Consider the following 18,944-nt stretch of genomic DNA (forward strand, 5'->3'; position numbering starts at 1 on the left):
CATCAGTATTCTCAGATTTCTTTAAAATAATTCCCTTAAAATATTATTGATGTTTACTGCTTAATATCTTACAGGCTTAGATACTAAGAAATGCTCAAGTTCATGAGCAAAACAATTATTTGTTTTTGTCAAAGATACTGTTAAAGACAGTAGTAGGTTCGTTCTCTGAACACTTAACAAAACAGAATTTTCTGATTAATGATTATACGATAAATCAGTGACCCAGGCAAGATTCCAGGAGATAACGTCCTTTATTCTTTAATTATTATTTTCATTACTTTAATTGGATTAATTTATATTTCTAAATATTTGATCTATCTCACAATATTTTATTCACTTATACAAACTTATTCATACACACTAATATGAAACCTGTACAAAGGGGTTATTACATTGGGCCCAGAGTATACAACTCCTGCTCTTTTATCTAACAGCTAGTTAGAAGTAAGTATTTATATAGCATGCACTAGGTATAATCACTGCACTAGTAACTGTAGGTGACATAAGTGACATAAATGAAATAAAAAATGGCCTTTGTCATAAAAGTACTTCTCTAGGTAGACAAAGTGGAAGAAATGTTCAAGTAAAAATGGAAAAAAAATCTCACCAATGTGTAGAATGGTAACAAATACAATTTGCTGAGTGCTTACCATAGGTAAGGCACCGTGCTTAACCCTTGACATGTAACAGTATTTCATTCACAACAGCTCCACTTCATAAATGTGAAAAACAAGGTGGCTGGGAAACCTCAGTTGCTTGAAATTGGTATTCAAACCCACATCTGACACCAAAAGCATGCTCTTAACTATATAGTACGACTTGCCTCATAAAAGAGTAAGGGATGGCATACTTATTTTCCTTTCCTTTTAAAAATCTGTTATATGTTATTTTATTTTATTTTTTTCCAGATTTATTGAGATACAACTGACATACAACATTGTGTAAGGTGTACAATACTTAGATATTGAAAATTATTATCACCATAGTGCTAGTTAACACCTCTGTCACATCACACAATTACCATTTCTTTTTGGTGGCGAGAGCATTTAAGATCTACTTTCTTAACAACACTGCTTTACTTTTGCAAACCTCTTGACAACTAGAATGACGGTACATATATTTCTGTATTCCCTGGTATCTCACACCATGCAGTGGTCATGTTCTAAGTGTTCCAACTTCCCCAAGGATGAACTGCAAACCAGACCACCAAAATTTCAGCCTCAGCAGCCTACACTTGGTGTGAAAGATCTTTTCTAAAAGAAGGAGCATAAGGTAATGGATTTCAGCACTTTTCTCATGCTTTGCATACACACTAAACCCTTGGTGCTTCCCAAGCTGTTTCATGCCTCTGGGATCTTTCACATGACTTTAAGAGTCAACTCAATCTTCTCCTCTTCTGTGGAAGAAACTTTCCCTGACCTCCTTTGTGTTTTGTTACATCTGGTGTCCTACCTCTTCATAGCCCACATTGTACTGTATGTAATGTGTGTGTGTGTGTGTGTGTGTGTGTGTGTGTGTGTGTGTGTGAGACAGATAGAGAGAGAGAGAGAGAATTTATAGGGAAGCCTGAAAGGAGTTCATTGCCATCTGGTGGGGGAGATTAACGTGTAACGTGACATGTGTCTTATAACCATGGCAGTGTAGATGCCCAAGGCATCTCATGTGTGACAGAGTATTTACTGAGTGCGTTATAGACAATCAGTAAGTGATAACTTTTATATTAGGAGATGGTATAATTTAGTGTATAAATGGTATAATTTAGGGGAGAAAAAATTTTCCTCTATATTCTTAGGGTCTCCGGTTGGGTCTGAAAACTAAACTGACACAGATTAGCAGTTGTAAAGCCCACACATTTATGTAATATAAATTTTACATGACCCAAGTCTTCATAAGGAAACGAAGCCCTGAAGAAACAGTCAGACCTGAGTATTTTTATGTTAGGTTTAAGGAAAGGTGGGCGGCCATGTAGAAATAAGATATATCAGGAAGTATGAGGTAATCGCAATGAACTGGGGGAAACAGCCTGGCCTGTTTGCTAGGATTCTTCTCAGAGCCTCTTTGTCTTGGGAGATAAGAATGCTCCTTTCCTCCAAGTAGAGGGAGGGCACCTCTCCCAGGAGGTTTTATGGCCTGTTTAGAGGAGAAGGATGGTGGTCAGGGAAAAGGTCAGAATGCTTTTCTTGCCTCTACTGTTTTTTCAAATTCCTTCAGCTTAAAATATGCGATATGCTACAATGCCATACTTTGGGGTAGCATGTCCTGAACTCATCATTTGTAAGACATTGCTTATACTGCCCCATAAGAAATTTGAGTATTTGAATAGCCGCTCCATGAAAAAAAGGGTTTGGTGGTCAAATTAGTTTGATAAATTCAAGGTTAAATAAAGTTAAACTTTCTAATGTGTGCTTTAATTTTTCCCTGAAATACTTCTTAAAACTCTAAATGTGCTGATGATATGCATTGTGAATCTCCAAAAGTGAATCTTGTATGCAGCTTTTTCTAATCATTTTTGGTCATAGAATTTCTCCTTCTCTATGCACCATAGAACACAGTGTGGAGACACTGATTTCATGGTTGAGAGTAAAGTATATTAATGTCATCACATATTGCTTGATTTCTGGGTCACTTCTTCAAGCCTTAATATCCTCATCTGCAAAATGGTTATAATACCTATACCTCATATTGTTGTTGGCAAAATAAAAATGTTTATAAAATGCCCAGGTATCCTCAGTAAATGTAGCAATTATGATGATTAATAATATGTCCAGGAACTGAGTATTCATCTTTAGTACCCTAGCACTTGGCAGAGCACTGGGTCTGAAGCTGAGTTGAATTCAGAGTGTTACTCAGGAGCGTTTAGCATGGAGGTGGCCAAAAAGACCTACACCTGTACCCTTTGCCCTATTTTCAGGATCTGAGTATTAGATCAGTCCTGTTCTGGCCATGGTTCTGTTGCTTAATATCTTCTTATAAAAAGAAAAAAAAAGATAAAAGAAGAAATGAGGTCTGAAAACATAGAGTTCATGTTCTCTAAAATTTTAAGGTAGAACAGAAATAGTCCTCAAGTTGCAATAGATGGAATTTTTGTTTATTCTAACTGGGCTGATGACAAAACTAAAGTCATGTAACCACTTTGGTTTTTTCACTTAGAAAGGCCATTTTAAACATGGATATTCTTGGCATAAAGGATATTGGCTTTTGTTAATATGTTATTTTTAGATCACTATATCAGTTATTATATATGACTTTATAGCAGTATAAACTAGAATTTATGCCTGGAAATAATTTTGATACATCTCTGCCCTGGCCTCCATGAGAAAATGCAGCTGTAGGGCGGTTCTTTGTGTAGAATTAACAAACACTGCACTTCTTGAAATAAACCAGATGTTTTTATTTTCAAAGGAAAGGATCACACCTAGTGATTTATTTATTTACAAGCTTCACAACAAAACAAAATATTACAAGAAAACGTTCAAGGGACTTGGGTCATAGAAACCAGCTGAACATCACAGCTTTGCCAACTTCACTGAGGTGAGGAGGGCTTTGCAAAGGACACGCAGAAAAGTTAATCTTGTCCTGATGTTAAAAATTAGTAGATTAAGGTTCTAACGAGCAATAAATTTCAGTGAGGATTACAATCTGAAAAGAGACTCCTGCTTTGACCTTATTCGGTTTCAATCCACTTTTCTGACAATATGTCCAGTAACATACCCACCAAAAAGAATGTTTTTTTAAAACATGTCCTAAAATTAGTGTTTATGCAAACTTCAGGAATACTGTCAGGGTAGATGACCTCAAAACAAAAACAAAACAGCCATTTAATTTACTTATTATTTATTCAATTGAAGTGTAACTGACATACAATATCCTATTAGTGTCAGGTACCCATCATAGAGCTTCCATAGTTTTACATATTAGGAAATGCTCTGTCACCATACAAAGTTGTTACAATATTATTGACTATATTCCTTATGCTGTGTATTACATTCCCAAGACTTATTTTATATTTGTAAGTTTGTACCTCTTAATCCCCTTCACCTGTTTTGTCTGCCTCCCAACCCCTCCCCGCTGTGGTAACCCACAGTTCGCTGCAAAAACAGCCGGGTTTTAAAAATCGAAAGTGAAAATAGTTTTGACTTGTTAGTGATTGGTTCCTGGAGACACCGATTTAGAATTCTGAACAGTTTGTTTTAAAGAAAATCACCATTGAGCAGAGTCTTCTTTTCCTCTTTTTTTTTTTTAAAGAAAGCACACGGTTATCCTGGGCGACCCCTCCCCGGGAAGGCACCCCGAAGCCACCGGGGACTAACGGGGTCCGGCGGAGCCAGCCAGAGCCGCGGGGGTTCTGGCGCGCCGCCGCGCGGGGCTTCCGGGAAGGGCGCGGGGCTGCGCGGGGCCGGCCGAGGCGGGTGAGTGCGGCGCGCGTCCCCGGGCTGCCGTCCCTGCGGCTGGTCGCCCCGGGGAGCGAGGCCCGGGTGGGACGGGAGGCGGGTCCCGCGGGGCCGGGGACCGCGAGGCGCGGCGCGGGGCTGAGAGCGCGCAGCGGCTGCCCCCTCCCGCCCCCTCCCGTCCCGTCCGCTCCCACCGCGACCCTGCGGCGCCCGCGGCCCCGGCGCTCCGGCGACGCTGTCAGCCGCCGCGGGGGCGGCCCGCCCCTGGGCCCCGACGGCCTCTCCGCGCAGCCCGGGCCCCTCACCGGTCTCTAAAGCGCGCTCTGTTTCATTTCGGAAATCGAAACTTAGAATGGTTTGTGTTTCCCCGCTGCGCTCGCGGTGTCTCTCCAGAAGGTTCTGGGGAGCGCTGGGCCCTTAGGCTTTGCTCTCTTTGGCAGGTGTAGGGGTTTGGCAGTCGAGCTTTACATTTTAGAATTTGCAGGGATTTTCTTGAAAGAGACATTCAAAGACGAATACTGTTTTCCTGTCTATAGAGCATGCATGAGTTAAAAAAAAACTATAACTGTATGTATGTATCACCATTTTATTAATCGTCACCTGCTTTTTTCCTTCCCCTCATTTCCTTGCCTTTTACTGCCAGGCGTGCATACGGGAAGATGCAGCTGTCAGGCCTGGCACCACAGGGATATGAGTATATGGGGAAAATAGGTGGTAGGTGGGTGGTGGTGATTTGTATGGGCTTTTAATTCGCTGCCATAACAAATTGTCAGCGATTTAGTGGCTTAAAAGCCACACATTTTATCTTATAATAGGCTAGAAGTCTTACCTGGGCTAAAATAAAGGTTTCTGCAGGTCTGCCTTTTCTGGAGGCTGGTGGTGGTGTGTGTGAATCTGTTTTTGTTTTTATTTTGCCCTTACCAGCTTCTGTTAGTTGCCCTCCTTGGTTCAGTGGTGCCCTTTCTCAGTCTTTAAAGCCAGCAACGTTGCATCACTCTGACCATTGTTCTGTTGTCACATCTCCCTCTGACTGCTCTTCTACCTTCCTCTTTCACTTGAGGACCCTGGTGATTACACTGGGCCCCATGGGTAATTCAGACTGATCTCCAGTTTTAAAGTCAGCTAATTAGGAACATTAATTCAATCTACAACCTTAATTCAACATTGCAGTGTAATTTAACATACTCACGGATTCTTGGGTTTAGGGCGTAGGCATCTTTGGAGGGTCATTATTCTGCCTACCATCTGACTGCATGAAAGGAACCCTATTGATGTACATCCCACTCATGCAAAGAGGGAGAATATCGAGATGCTAAATATGCTGAAAAAAGTTCTGGAGGTATTTTGTAATACACCATTTATATGAGTTAAATAAACTGAGAGCGTTCATTAGGAGCTCTGAAGAAAACTGACCTTTAGAAATGTAACTAAATAATGTTGCAGTTTTCTGACAATGTAGTAAGAGAAGTTTGTGCGCATGACATACCCTGAGCAGAATAAATACCTGAGTCAAGATACCACACAATTCTATAAATATTGAGTGTTTTCACTGTGTAAACTTGTGCTCTGAACAGATGCAAAGAGGAGTGGTTATCATCCTGGGCCTCAAGGTCATGACCATTTAGTCATTGAAATTAACAGGTACACAAATCCTTAAAGCTCCCCGAAAGAGGTAAAAGAAGAGGGAGAAGTAATGTCCTCTGGGGGAATCATTAAAGACTTAAAGAACTTGTGGGAAATTTGGGATGAACTTTGAAGAACCGTAGGATTTCATTAGGTGGAAATTAAGGTTGGGAGGGGAGGAAGGATGTAACATTGAGGGGCAGAAGGGAGAATAGGGACCCTTGAGTGTTGAGTGTGGTTAGGAACTTACTCTATGAGTTGTTGAAATAAGAGTAGGAAGTACTTTGGGGTTATTAGATTGTGTAAAACTTTGGATGGGTGTCCAATGGCCATTCTCAGGATTCTGCAGTTGCTGATGCAACAGGGAGCTACTAGTATTTCTATTTTGAAACTGCCTCAAACTTACAGAAAAGTTGAACATACAGTGCGAACAACTTTTATTTTCGCTGAGTTATTTGAGAATAAGTTTCCAACTTCATGATCTAATACCCAGAATTCTGGAGTATTTCCTACAAAAAAGGTGTTCTCTACATAACCATAGTATGGTGATCAAAATCTAGAAATTAATATTGATACATTACTACCATCTAATCCTTGGATTCAGTTCAGGTTTTGCTAGTTGTCCCAACAATACCCTGTATAACAAAAGGATCCAATTCAGAATTATGTATTGCATTTAATTCGTGATGTCTCTCTTGTCTCCTGTGTAGAACAGTTTCTCAGGCTTTCCTTGGCTGTCATGAACTTGAAACTTTTGAAGAGAACAGGCCAGTTTGTCTAATGTTTCCTTAAACTGAGATTCAGATTATGCATTATTGGCTGGAATATCATAGAAGTCATACTGTGTTCCCAGTGTACCCTATCAGATGGCAGATAATTTTGATTTATCTCATTTACTTTGCTTATTTCATTATGGTGGTGTCTGCCTGGCTTCTTTACTGTAAAGTGACTCTTTACAAAATAAATATTTTGTAGGGAAGTATTTTGAAGCTAAATGGTCCTTTCCTCACCAAAATTTCAGTGCATTTGTTAGTTTGTTTTGTGTAAGTTAGAATGGAGTCATAGTCTTCTATTTTATTCAGTGAATTTAATCACTATTGTCATTATTTAATTTATGCTTAATTTTTTCCCAGATTTGGCCAGTGAGAACCTCCTTAACTCAGTGGGCCTTGAGAACTCTGTCTTGAGCAGTCCACCTTGGTCTATCAAGGTGATTTTGTTTCCTTCTCTAATAAAGTGCAGTGTTTGCTTGCATACCTAAATCTCCATGTTAAGTTCTTTTTAATAAGTAAAGATGAGTACCATGAACCTGTAGTGTCTGCCAGTAACAAAAATACCTATGCCACTGTGTGACTTCTGTCAAGGTACTATAAATGCTTTGTGGCTTGTTGCCTATATTCGTATTTGAAGGGAATGCAAGGTTTCAATCTGAGGTTCTTAGAAGTAAAGATAACAATTTTTTTCCTATCCAAATGTATAGACTGGGAAGGGTTTGTGAAACCTTCATATAAGATGCCCTGTACAGGTAGAGGAGGCTTTTTACTCCATTTACATCTGGGGAGTACAATAGGGAGAATTAAATATTTAAATCAAAACCTTTTAAAAAGGCTGAAGACCAATATAGTAGCCTTTTAAAATGGAGTACCATATTATGATTGAGATGTGAACTGCGAGGAATGTTGATACCTTTTATTTTCTAGTTTTGTGTTGAAAGGCAATGGATTTTTAGAACCCTTTTACACATTTATAGGTATGAAAGTTATTTGAAATATAGAATTTGTTTGGGTATAAGTCACATGATACTAAAGATCGGAAAAAAGTTACAGCAAAGGAGATGTTTCTTCTGTAAAAGGGTAGAAGTTGTTACTTCTTTTTTAATTTGTCTATATATGCTATTTTATGATATTTATTTCTTATAATAATTAGGGAATCATGGCAGCTGATGGAGGTAACAAAACACAAGTTCTTAAGGAGCATGGAGATGAAAAATTTTCCAAAGATGAACAAAAAGAGGTAAAAAGGAAAAATTACTGTGTATTATTGAAAATTAGTTTCTATCAGTGTGCAGTAAGGCATATTTTATATGTCTTTGTCCAACATTACCTTAGATTTGGGAACATATTAGGGTTTTCAGAATTTCTGTGCTCCATTATTTAAGCCTTACTAAAAAATCATATTTCTATTCTTTTTCTTACAAACTTTCCACATTAGCTGCTTTTACACTCCCTCCCTCATTTCTTTGATTTGCACCTAGAAGTTAAGAGCTTAGTTAGGAATGATCTGATTAGACCCAAGAGGGAATGGAGTCTCAGGAAGCTTACACCCAGAGCTACATATCTGATAATGGCAGCTGTAGTGTGTGAATCACAGCAAAAGTTTTTTTAATTGCTCCAGAGTAATGTGTGTAGTTACAGTGCAATTTAAAAACCATATTGTAGTCACAAATAGTTAGGAAAGGAGTTGTTAGAACTAAAGTAAGATTCAGAAGATCTGGGGATCAGATCTTTGCCCTACCATAAAAAATTTCTGTCTTTGTTCAATCCTTGCTCTACCATAAAAATTTCTGTGACTTTGGAACCCGAGAATGGACTAACAGTTACCAAAGGGAAAGGGACTGGGGAGGATGGGTGGGAAGGGAGGGATAAAGGCGGAGAAAAAGAAAGGGGGCATTAGGATTAGCATGTATAATGTAGGGGGGGCTTGGGGGGGCTGTGCAACACAATGAAGACAGGTAGTGATTCTACAGCATCTTACTGCGCTGATGGACAGTGACTGTAATGGGGTATGTGGGGGGGACTTGATGAAGAGGGGAGCCTAGTAAACATAATGTTCTTCATGTAATTGTAGATTAATGATAACAACAACAACAAAAAATTTCTGTGACTTTGGTCTAGTGCGAAAGGTAGGCTCTTTGTATAATGGCGGTAATACTTGCCAGTGGTAGGAGAATCGATAGGTGATGATGTAAAACTTCAACAAATGTATTATTTACATGAACATGTTTATTTTGAGACTGTCTAATATCTTTCTTTGCCTTGCTCAGGGTGAGAGAAACTTAGCTTCTTTAATTTATTTAGAAAAATGAGGTCATGAGCTGTTTGATTTTTTTCAGAGATTAATTCATAAAATTGTAAAGGAAAATAGTCAGTTAAAGGAGGAAATCCAAAAGCTTGAAGCTGAGTTAGAAGAGGCCGCCAGAAACTTCCAGGTACCTTTAATTATTTTATGTATCATATCTTAACTGACACCATTTTTCAGGAAAACGCAACTTGATTATTCAAAATCCACTTTTAGAACATATGGTCATCCATGGCATACTGTTTGTAATAGTCCCAAATTGGAAAGAACCCAACTGTCCCTCCGTGGTGGAATGAATCAATAAAATGGGATGCCTTCACACAATGGGAATGAACAGACTACAGCTTTATGCAACAACACGGGTGGATTTCATGAACAATGTTGAGCCAAAAAGAGATGAAAGAGGACATAACACATGGTTCCATTGAAAGCACAAAAGTCGGGTCGATAGACACGGCATTAGCAGTGTCGATACCCTTGGGGGCACGTAGGAACTGGAAGAGAAACCAAGAGGGCTTCTTGGGTGTTAGATATGTTTACTGAGTTGGCCGCATGCGTGTGATCACTTGGTAAAATTTTATCTTGCTGTATACACTAAGGAGAATGCATAAAAAAAAAAATATATGTATATGTTTCTATAAAAACAAGGCATGATGGTTATTATCGATCACTCTTGGATCAAATTCTTGGTCTTCTAAGTTTTTATTACTGTCTCCTCATCCAAGTAATTTAAATGAATTTCACAGTTAGAAAAAACTGGACATATATTTTCATCCCTTAAATTTGGACATATATCTTCATCATTTAAATTGTCTCCTAAATTTTCCTGTGTTTGAATTAGATGTAACTTTTACCCTTTCCTCTTCATGGCAACTCATATTGTTTTAAAAAAATGCCTTTTTAAAACAACTTAGATACTTAAAGCTTTGTCACTTTTTGTTTCTGAAATGGGGGGTAGTATGTTGAATATCAGGAAGTGAGATTCCCCGTGTTTATGAGGCGTAGAGAAGACTCCATTTGGATTCTGGTTACCTTTTAGATGAGAGTCATATTCATTTAGTCTTTTAACTCAGTGGGCCTTGAGAAGTCGTCCAGCTCAGTTGGTCCCCTTTGCAGAGGACCGAAACCATGATCCAGAGAGGTAAGTGAATTGCTTTCTGCCACAGTGTGCTCAGGTCTAGAATCAGGCACCCTCACTCCAGAAAGCTCTTGACTTCTCAGAGTATACTGGATAGTTCCACATGATATCCAGAAAAGCACTCTGCCTTTCCTCAGACATTGCAGATTGTTTTGAAATCACATTTATGGTATCAGAATTCTACGGAAGCTACATGTAAAGGTAGGGAATAAATGTAAGATCAGATCAAATAGCTCATTGAATATTTCTAATCCCTTTAAGATAACATTTTTAATTTCAGCCTGTAAAACAACCACGGCAAATAGAAATGCAAAAACCTGATTTATTTGTGCTTTTATATGTAGTTGTGTGTCTGTTAATTCCATTGATTTGGAGCAACTAAGTATAACCACTTAGCTTTATCCTCCAGATTATAAATCCTGTTGATAGTGTCCCTCCCCATTTTTATAAACCTAAGTTTAGTAATGGTTAAAAAGCTGATGGACAGGTATTGGGGGAAGGGGTATTAAAATTGGTAAGTTTTAAATCATATAATTCAGAATCTTTCTTTTTGGATGAAACTATCTGGGCTTGCTGTCAAAATAACCATAGTAGGCACCTAACCCTATTTTATACCTCTTTTCAGTGAGAGTAAACATATTGCCTAATGATTCTCTTATAAGATAGCCTGTTATTGCTTAAAAGGTACCTATCTGCAGGAATGATGTAGGCTTTAGAATCTAACACCAGACAATACTGACAAGTTTAAACATTCATTAGAAAAAGTGAGAGATTATATACTTATAATTTCATCTGTGAAATAATATTAAAGGATCAGCATCAGATTACATTACTGGGCAGTTACCTGGGAAGAAGAAATGGAGAGGTTCTGAAATCAGTGGAGAATGAATTATTTGATGATCAAATCACATTCTCACTGGAAGGACTTAAGTTATTTCTTGTCTTGATTTTAATCAAACATTTCTGTTTGACTTAGATTAAAGTGGATATTCCCGCAATACAGATGAAATTCACATCCTCAGAGAATCCTGAGAAGGACAGCCAGTTTTTTAACACCTCTTGTTTATTTCAAGTGAGCTCCCAAGTTTTTTATGAGCTACGAAGAGGACAAGCGCTTATCACATTTGAAAAAGAAGAAGGTGAGACTAATGTTAACAAATTTTACCATGTTACCTTTGGAAAGAATGTGGCCTTTCAAAGAGCTTTTGTAGATATTTGGCTCTTGCTTTGCAATTTTTACGTTTTGTTTCATCTCATTTCATAATGACACCCTGAGGCAGGTATGATTATCCCCATTTTGCAATGAGAAAACTGAGTTTGGCATGGTAAGTGACGTAATATGATCCCTCTTTGGAAACCTCTGGGTTGTGATGTCTAATACCAGAATCTTTCTGCTTCACCTGTTACCTCCAAAAAAATACTAGCAATCATGTTTTAAGGTAGTAGAGGTCTACACAGTTCTCAGAGAGTTCTCATGGCATTATCTTGTTTTATACTCACATAACTGAAAACAATAGGAGAGGAGAGTTACTATTTACATTTTGTAGTTAAGGAAACAGAGGCTAGGTGTTTAAATGATTAACTTTAAGGGCACATGACCAGTGAATGGAAAGGGCCCAGGAGTCAGATATTTGGGATGGAGCCCAATTTGCCAAGTCTGCCCTGGTCTAGGGCCCTGTTCAGAGCTGGGGGTGCTCCTTATTGAGACAAATCAGATTTGAGTGCCAGCTCTGCCCCTTTCTAGAAGTGTGATTTGGGTGGGTTTCCTTATAAATCTCAGATTTTTATGATAGGTTTTGTGGTAGTACCTACCTCATGGAGTTGCTTTGAGTATTAAATGAGAAATGTTGATAATATACTTAACGCAGTATCTGAAACATAATAAATATTTTCTTAATAAATGTTAGCTGTCATAATTGCTACATGTTAGGAACTTTCCAGATAAGAAAACAGAGGCTTAAAAAGGATACAAAACTTGCTCAAGGTTGTACAGTTAATAAATTGTAGACCTGAGAGCCACACTCTAAATACCCACATACTTTCTGCTGGACCAACTCCCCACAACCCCCAGCGGGCTGCCGTCTTGGGCCTCCATTCTTATATTCATCACGTTATGGGATGGGGCCAGGTGGTCTTCACAAGCCCTTCCAGGGCTCAGATTCTTAGAATCTATAATAATAACTTGTGTCTCCTCATGCCTGGTCCATCACTATACCTGAAAATAAATGGTAAAAAGGACATTCCAACAGGCCAATACACACATACCACTTGTTCACAGCAGGTCCACCCTGCTTAGGGTGCAGGAGGAGACCAAGAGCCGTGGTGACAGTTGGCAGTGGCGATTGGGTGGGACTGAAAGGCAGAAGTGAGGGTTTGGGAGGCAAGGATTCTGCACAGGGATTACCTGGGAATGCTGGGAATAGGGTTCTCTTCACAAACAGCTGATTCTCTGCATCTTAGGAATAGCTCTTGGTCTAGCCCTTGGCATAGCTTGGAGGTCTTGGTTTCCTGGGACAGCTTTGGGTTTATACACAATTAAATAAGAGTTGGCTTTTGACAGTGAAGAGTCTCAAAAGTTGAGACACAAGTGGTGCCTCTCAGCTGCGTCACATCACCAGATGTTGGTGTTTGGGTGGAGGGTGTGAGAGAGAAAGAGCATCCTCTAAGTATTACTTTATTGATATTTTCTGTTACTATGGCCTGTTGTCATTATCAAAAAAAAAAAGTCATAATTCAAGTCGTAGAGTCCTATCGTGGTGTGAGTATGAATTCCCACATGATGACGCCCTGCCCTTTAGCCTGGCTCCTCTCCTCCTGTGACCATGGTGTGCTCTCTGGCTGTCATCAACACATGTGAGGTTTGTCAGATTGGGAGAGGGCATCTCTTATCTTCATGATGAATTAAAGTAAGCAGCTCCAAATATTAACAATTGGAGTGCTGTAAGCTCTCATATCACACAATTAAAAATAAACATATACTCACATTTTAAACTAAAATACAGTTGCTGTTTGGATTTCTAATGATTTTTGACAAAATTATATTGTTGAGTCTCTCCCATTTTGCATGAATGAATCAGACTTGATTTTTTGATCAGTATAGCAAGGCTACCAGCTTTTGGTAAGTGATCTCCCAAGTATTTTAGCAAAAGTAAATTTCTCCTTATATGGCAAAAAAGACAATACCCCACCTCACTCTTTGATGTTCAAGCCTATGTGGTGTTTAATATATAATTTTTAGGAAAGGTAGAGACAAAAATGAATATTTATTTCTATGGTATATATAACATATTAAGTAGTGACATATGATAGATAAAATTGTCAGAATGGACTGACCCACAGAGGTTTTCCCAGCTTACTCAACATGGAAGAAATTTCTGGCTGTGCTTTAATATACTAAGAGAATTTTCTGGAAAGGAAGGGTGTGTAGCTGTAATGAAATAATACATGAATATCTGGAGAATTAGCAGGCTAATCTCTTAATAGATGAATCTGGAGCAGGAGGATTTCTTTTTTTTTTTTACTAAGTATTATTGATATTCACTCTTATGAAGGCTTCACATGAAAAAACAACATGGTTACTACATTTACCCATATTCTCAAGTCCCCACCCACACCGCAATGCAGTCACTGTCCATCAGTGTAGTAAGATGCCACAGATTCACTATTTTGGAGCAGGAGGATTTCTACATTGCAATTTTTGCTGATGTATTTTGTCATTAATGTATCCTACTTTACTGAAAAGATCATATTCATTTGGAAATCCTAAGAAAATTTAAAAATTAGATCCTTTAAATTAAAGACTAGTTAAAATATTCAGGATAATTTATTATTAAACTGAGACTAAAAAATTTATTGAGGTAATGGAAATTTATACTTCCCAAATTATTTTTCAGTTGCCCAAAATGTGATCAGGATGGGGAAACATTATGTACAGATAGAGGACTTAGAGGTGGAGGTGATGGCCAACCCCGTTCCATTAAACTCTGGAGTCAGATTCCAGGTAACACTGTGGATTAAAGTTTTTTAGGATTTGTTAAACATGAACACTTTTCTTATCCATATTTCTGATCATGAAACAATTTCCCAGGTTCCTGTAGATGTGTCTAAAATGAAGATCAATGTTACTGAAATTCCTGATGAGTTGCCTGAAAATCAGATGAGAGACAAGCTAGAACTGAGCTTCACTAAGTCCCAAAACGGAGGTGGACAAGTGGAGTGTGTGGAGTATGACAAGCAGTCCCGGAGCGCCGTCATCACATTTGTGGAAATGGGAGGTATTCACACATTTAGAAAGTTAAAAAAATACTCCACCACTTATATTATGTTTTACCATTGCTGATAGTATTCCTTTTCTACTTTTTTTATTTAGAATTTATTAGTCAGTATAATAATAGGGCATGTTTTTTAGCCTTATAAAAGGATCAAGTCCTAAAAATGATTTCTGAGAATGCTACTGGGAATGATAATATTATAAATAGCACATATGTAAATCTTAGGGCATTTTCATCACCTGCCTGGTGTTATATACATACATCTTCATCTGATCCCAACATAACTCTGTAGGTAGGTGTTATAGTTACTTTATTGATGAGGAAACTGAGGCTTAGGGAGTGAAGAAACTTACCCAAAATCACACAGCTGGTTTGTGGCAGAGAAATTTTTAAGTATATCTATCTGTCTGTCTATGTCTGTCTCTACCTCCTACCTATTGTGACTGACAAAGAGGGAATCTATTCCAGGTAAGTGGAGGGGAGAATGGAAAGAACAGCTTTCCATGCATACACACACACACACACACACACACACACACACACACACACACAAATTATATGTATATATGTAGTACATGTTTTATAGTAATACAGTTATTTACTATATATGTGTGTATGTATATGTGTGTGTGTATGTATGTATGTGTGTGTGTATGGTAAAATATATAGAGACAGTATCCAAATACAGTTTTCATTTTCACTCTTGAAAAACTGGGGAACTTTCAGACTTGTTAGGCTGGGTGGGTTACTTTTTGCAGATGGTTATTGCACTTTATGTAGCTCAAGGCAGGTCTGTTTGGGGACATTGTAGCCCTCTGTGCATTGCAATGAACTGACTGCAATGAACAGTTCAAGATGGAAGGATTTATTTAAACCTCATTATTGTTTGACTTTATATTTTTCAAAATTGTGTACTGTGAAGTCTTTGAAGTGGACTGTAGAATTTCTTAAAAATTTACCACTCAACTCACTGTTTACTGTGATATCATTGTGTTTGAAGGAAATTTTAACTTTGATTAAAAAATGTTATGGTATGAAAAAGAAAATAATGTTTTAAAAATTTGTTTCTAGTTGCTGACAAGATTTTGAAAAAGAAAGACTATCCTCTTTATATAAATCAACACTGCCATAGAGTCACTGTTTCTCCATACGTAGAAACGCACTTGAGAAATTTTCAGGTAAGGTCATCTCCCTCCTTTCATTTTGGGAACTTACTGCTCCATCCCAAATGACAAAAAATAAAGAAAAAGTTGAGTCTGTTACTGTTGGAATCATATTAGTGGGGCTATCAAAACAGTTTATCCATGCCTGCTTGGTGCAGAATGAATTTGTCTTTCTAAATAATATTTTAATGTAAAACTGTACCCTCCTGCACTTATCATGTACTTTTTAAAAACGGAAATTACTCAGATAATGCCACAATCTTTATTTTTGTATGTGGAAACATAGCTACATTTCTCTCATGTGTCTACTGCCATTAGGCATTAAAAATAATTCTTCCTGATCATTTTCTCTGAATTCATTATTTTTACCCCAAACCTCCCTTTTTCTGTTCCTACTCAAGTATTAAATGGCACCACCATCTGCCTCATCCACCGACCTGAAGGCTAGAACTCATGCTTACCTCTTTGTTTTGCTTCACCTTCAACATTCATTTGATCACTGTAACAATAACGATCCTGTTGTTTGCACCCCTGCCTACCTTCCTGGCTGGTCTTTTGTCCATAGACTTGCCTTCCTCTCCTCTGTTCTTCATGATGCCACCAGAGTTACCTTCTGAAACTCACATCCCACTCCGAGGTCTTCTTGCTTAAAAAATCTTCTTGATGCTCCTTGTCTCTCCTAAGATAAAGCCCAAAATATTAAGCGGAGGTTATAAATGTAAAGTTTTGCACCTCAAAGCTCTTAGAAAACTTCCTATTTATCTTTTTTATTTCCCTTCTTAGGTATTTTCAGGAATATCTGAGAGGACAGTGCTTCTGACTGGAATGGAAGACCTTCAGATGATGGATGAAGAGATTGTAGAGGATTTACTTAACATTCACTTTCAACGAGAGAAGAATGGAGGTGGAGAAGTAGATGTAGTCAAATGTTCTCTAGGTGAAGCCCACATAGCATACTTTGAAGAAGAGGCTCATGGAATCATATGAAAATTAGAGCTACTGGGTCCAAATCATTATCAGTGTTTGACAAAAATAAGTATCTGTTTTCCTGAAAAAAAAATGACACTTAAAAATTTTTTAGTGTCCATTTATTCTTAGATACAAAATAAATTTCCATGTCTTTGAATTTTTTTGTTTCAAACTGTGCTGCATGTTTATAAATCTAATAAGTGCACTGTATTAAGAACAATTTTGTTCATAAATTATGTGGATTGGTGCCACGTCCACTGAAATCAAGCATAAATGATCCAAATGTACCCCTGCTGTGTTGATTCCTTCTGTCATTGTGATGTGGGCCAATTTTGTTTTGGCCCCAGATCCAGCAGTACTCAGACTTGACTTTTAACCTACATTTAGCAGTTTGTGATTTCTGTAGACTGTAATGAATTTTCAAGGGACTTCAAGAGCAATCATTTCCCACTCCACAGCTCCAAAGGTGTGGTCTTTTTCCTGAACTTCCCACAGTGCCAAAGGTCCTCTGATTACTTCCAAGACATCCCCTCTTCAAACAGAAATTGTAAAGAAAGAAAGAATTTTCTCTTTTACACTTACAATAGAAAGAGTAAGTTGGAGGGCATAAAATCCTTGGAATGAAGAGAGAGGTAAGTGCCAAGCTGATATCTCATCACTCATCATACCAGATGCTGGGGAATCCCTGAAAGTAAAAACACAGTACTTGCCCTTTAGGGTCTTAAAATTAAGTTGGAGAGAGACCTAGTTAATTAGCATCCCACTGTTTTTAATTTGCAAAAACTTTAGATGGTAAAATTTAAGATTCCTTTTCAGGGAAGTTAAAATTATCTTTGGTAAAGAATGTTTGGACAACTTCTTCCCTAATATGGTATGTTTCATAAAGAGCCAACAGCAAAATTAAATGCATATTAAAATGCTGGCAACAAGGGGGGAGCCTAGTAAACAATGTTCTGCATGTAATTGTAGATTAATGACAACAAAATAAATAAAAAATAAATAAAATGCTGGCAACAGCAAAATGCTTTTAGAAAAGATTCTAAACTTAAATCTATCCAATGTTGCATACTATTTAAAATAAAGGAAAAGCTAAAAAAAAAAAAAAAAAAAAAGAAAGTTGGTTTTGCTTCTGATACTTAATTTTGTAGGTTCTAAAGTTGTTATGCTACCATCAGAAGTACTCATTACTTTCACATTTCTCTTTGGAACAAGAGATCATACCTAAAAACTGGGCCACTTATAGTAAATCTTCATATTCCCTGTTTTAGAGGAAAAAAATCTCTTATTGTATCAGTTATTCTTTGGAAATACTATTTCAAGCTCCCCAAAATATTAAGAAAAAAACGCTGAAGAATCTTATTTAATTTCAATGGGTACAGTCTCACTAACAGTGCGTCATTTTTAGTCCATGGCAGACTGCCAGTCAGAATTTGTTCCTAATGTATAGAAAAAGTTTTGAAACAGTCATTTTTGTTCCTTTGGGGGGCCTTCTCCAGACAGTAAAGTTAATTTCATTGAATTCTAAATTTTCATAGTGGTTTTTCATAACTGTTACTTTTCTTAGAAAATCATACTTTTCCCTTGGGTTTATTTAGCCATTCCACCCATGTGTGATCTGGCTTGATCTCAGAAATCAAGCATTGGCTCTCCTGCTTATTTCTAGAGTTTTAGAGATTTTACAGGAGGAAAGTTATCTTTGAAATTTTACAAAAGATACTGTATTGATTATTTAACATACTATATATTGAATTAGGAAGCCTTAAATTGTATGTCCAGGATGAGATAGCTCTGCTTAATGTGTAAAAAGACACTGTCAATATATAAACCAGGAAAGATAGATATATGGGATTACAAGTCCCTCTTGCCATTTGTAGATTTATCAGTCAAGACAGGCTAGGTTTTGCTGTGGTAACAAACAACTTCTGAAAACACAGAGGCCTAAGAAAATGAAAGTTTAGTGCTTACTTGCACTGAATGTCCAACCCAGGTTGGTAGGGGACTCTGTCCTAAGCAGCTAAGGTCCTATCTGGAGATGTGCTTCCAGAATCGTGAAGGTGGGGAAAGTGAAGCCTGGAGAGTCTTGAACCAGCAGTTAAATGCTGTGACCTAAAAATGACCCATGTCATTTTCTCTTATTTCATTGGCTAGAAATAGTCACATAGCCTCATTGAGCCATAAGGGGACTAGAAAAGTCTGTGTTGTGAAAATAAGGAGAACCAGAATAATGAGCATACTCTGTCCTGTCCTAGTGGTCATCAATGTTTGGATTACTCTTTTCACACACAAGATAGACTCACATCGCATCCCCCAA

The 18,944-nt window shown here is 37.8% G+C and overlaps 1 protein-coding gene across 7 annotated transcripts; it reads left to right on the forward strand.

Moving 5' to 3' along the window:
* Positions 1 to 4,230: 4,230 nt before the first annotated feature.
* NMI (N-myc and STAT interactor) lies at positions 4,231 to 16,920 on the forward strand. 7 transcript variants are annotated; one of them, XM_036928288.2, is made up of 9 exons: positions 4,238 to 4,409; positions 7,148 to 7,224; positions 7,941 to 8,027; positions 9,127 to 9,222; positions 11,207 to 11,369; positions 14,124 to 14,230; positions 14,318 to 14,504; positions 15,573 to 15,679; positions 16,448 to 16,920. In XM_036928288.2, the coding sequence occupies exons 3-9, from the start codon at positions 7,947 to 7,949 to the stop codon at positions 16,649 to 16,651; spliced, it is 945 nt and encodes a 314-aa protein (XP_036784183.2). In that variant the 5' UTR covers positions 4,238 to 4,409; positions 7,148 to 7,224; positions 7,941 to 7,946; the 3' UTR covers positions 16,652 to 16,920. The 7 variants fall into 7 exon arrangements, with proteins under 7 accessions (XP_036784190.2, XP_036784189.2, XP_036784185.2 ...); XM_036928289.2 differs by lacking the exon at positions 4,238 to 4,409 and adding an exon at positions 4,423 to 4,746; XM_036928294.2 differs by lacking the exon at positions 9,127 to 9,222 and having other exon boundaries at positions 4,232 to 4,409.
* Positions 16,921 to 18,944: the final 2,024 nt, after the last annotated feature.

This window comes from Manis pentadactyla, chromosome 8 (genome assembly GCF_030020395.1).
Source record: "Manis pentadactyla isolate mManPen7 chromosome 8, mManPen7.hap1, whole genome shotgun sequence".
In the NCBI taxonomy this organism is placed as follows: Eukaryota; Metazoa; Chordata; class Mammalia; order Pholidota; family Manidae; genus Manis; species Manis pentadactyla.

Coding starts and splice junctions, on each gene's coding strand:
- NMI (XM_036928287.2), top strand. Junction 9,223..11,206: donor AGGCCGCCAGAAACTTCCAG/GTACCTTTAATT, acceptor TGTTTGACTTAG/ATTAAAGTGGATATTCCCGC. Junction 11,370..14,123: donor CACATTTGAAAAAGAAGAAG/GTGAGACTAATG, acceptor ATTATTTTTCAG/TTGCCCAAAATGTGATCAGG.